Source organism: Anopheles funestus, chromosome 3RL (assembly GCF_943734845.2).
Source record: "Anopheles funestus chromosome 3RL, idAnoFuneDA-416_04, whole genome shotgun sequence".
NCBI lineage: Eukaryota > Metazoa > Arthropoda > Insecta > Diptera > Culicidae > Anopheles > Anopheles funestus.
The window spans coordinates 39,672,005-39,674,035 of NC_064599.1; the positions used below are offsets into that span (position 1 = coordinate 39,672,005).

At 42.3% G+C, this 2,031-nt stretch overlaps 1 protein-coding gene across 1 annotated transcript; it reads left to right on the forward strand.

The window, feature by feature from the left end:
* The first annotated feature begins 347 nt into the window (after positions 1-347).
* Positions 348-1,568, forward strand: LOC125768908 (serine protease SP24D-like). The gene is made up of 2 exons (XM_049437228.1): positions 348-868; positions 969-1,568. Exons 1-2 carry the CDS (start codon positions 642-644, stop codon positions 1,477-1,479), a joined length of 738 nt encoding a protein of 245 aa, XP_049293185.1. The 5' UTR covers positions 348-641; the 3' UTR covers positions 1,480-1,568.
* Positions 1,569-2,031: the final 463 nt, after the last annotated feature.

Genomic DNA, 2,031 nt, shown 5'->3' on the forward strand with positions numbered 1-2,031 from the left:
CATACAAGTAAGCTTACAAGTTGTGTACAAGCATGAGGCAAGCTGGCAGAGCTTTCATATTTAAACTCATTTTATTCCGATTGACGTACACGAATGTGATATAATTTGCGAAAAATGTAATGAAATGAAGCATATTTGTTAAAACAACAAAACTAAACCAAAATAATCTTCATAAATAGTATTTGTCACATCAAAATGCTCTTTTCTTTTTATGCTTCCAGAGCTTTTGTCTTGTTGCATACAATCTATTGATTCGCTAAATGCAACTTTAAGGGTTGTTTAAACAGGTGAACAAATGTTTTGTGAACAAAATTAATGCAAATATCGCTTCTGTAAATCTAGCAGCAACTTTAAGATGTTTTCTTCACGTGCTTCACTTAAAAGTAGTAATTTAGCAAGCCTTTATAAAATACACACTACCACCGTGCACCGTCGAATTGAGCAGCACTTGAAAGGGATGGGTAAGGTAAAGTGTTTGGAGTGTCCTGAAGTGCGTGGGAAAAAAGGCAGACAAGTGGAATTCCTCCCACCCTGATGACGGTTGCTTATCAGCTGACGAGTGCCGGCGATGTGAATGGGATATAAAAAAGGTCTAACGTTCTGGCAAAATCGTTCCTTTACCCCAAAGCACATCCATCAAGATGGTTCGTTGTTCAGTTGTGGTTTGTCTGGTTTTGGTTGCGCTGGTTGGGTCGGTACTGTCCGTACCAATCTGGAACCGCATCGTCGGTGGCCAGTTGGCGGAAGACACTCAAATGCCGTACCAGATTGCGCTCTTTTACAACGGTATATTCCGGTGCGGTGGTTCGATTATTGGCAAGCGTCTCGTCCTGACGGCGGCCCACTGCGTCAAGGAAGGTGATATCGTGTAAGTGTGCACATCGATGAACCTTTCGGGTAGTTCGTGAAGATGGATTCGATTTAATTGTAATGATTGAAACCTTTTTATTTCTTCTTGGTGCTTGTAGTCTTGATGCCGAACAGTTTGCCGTTCACGCCGGGTCAGCACGCTTGAATGCCGGAGGTCATCTGTTCGAGGTCCAAGCGGTGTACCCGCACGAGCGCTACGGGTTCTTTCAGAACGATATCGCCGTGCTGAAGATGAAAGAGTCGTTTCACTTTGACAAGTACATCCAGCCGATCGAGCTGATGGATGAGGAGGTTCCGCTTGGCAGCGAAGTGGTGATTTCTGGATACGGACGCGTAGGCAGTAACCAGCCTACCTCGGCCTCGCTGCTGTACACATCGATGTTTGTGGTGGACGATGAAAACTGTCATGGCGTCAGTCCGGGTCTGATTTGCATCGACAAGGAGGGTAGCTACGGTGCGTGCAATGGAGATTCTGGTGGTCCGGCCGTATACGCTGGAAAGTTGGTCGGTGTGGCCAATTTCATCATTGACTTCTGTGGTGGAGACCATGCCGATGGTTATGCGAAAGTGTCGCACTATCTTGACTGGATTCATCAATTCTTGGAGTAAAGGGTCAAACGGTGAATGAGAAAATGGTACGATTGACACAAGGGAGTTCGTTCGAGGTGGGAGGAATAAATTGTAACTTTGGTGAAGAATTGGTGTTCATAGCATGTACTGCATTTTAATATATTTGGTAGAAAAATTTGATACAAAAAGTTCTATAATCTGTTTTTACATTTTAAGAAGGAATTCAGAGGAGACGTTTCCTGAAGGGAAATTGGTTGGGCATGGCAAACTTTTCACGTGCCAGGGTAAAAATAGCCAACAGAAGTAAATTTAATGTAACAGCAAATTACATCCCTCGCAGAATGTTGAAATAGTTTCACTGTAAAGCATTTGTCGTTATAGCGTTGTATTTAGACACGGCTTTTGTTGAAATGAACATCTAAATTGAAAGTTCTCTTTTCTGAGAAGGTATAACAATAAAAAAGACAACCTTTCTTCTAGGAAGGTTGTAGAAACTGCGTGAAATTTGAGTAACAATACACTTATAAAAATGTCCTGTTGTATTATAAGTTTTTTGTGGAAATTTACGTATATGCAGATAGGACCGGGCAT

Excerpts from the sequence above, each read along its gene's own strand:
- LOC125768908 (XM_049437228.1), top strand. The coding sequence starts at position 642 with ATGGTTCGTTGTTCAGTTGTGGTTTGTCTGGTTTTGGTTGCGCTGGTT. Across the intron at positions 869-968 it reads GTCAAGGAAGGTGATATCGT|TCTTGATGCCGAACAGTTTG; the intron begins GTAAGTGTGCAC and ends TGGTGCTTGTAG.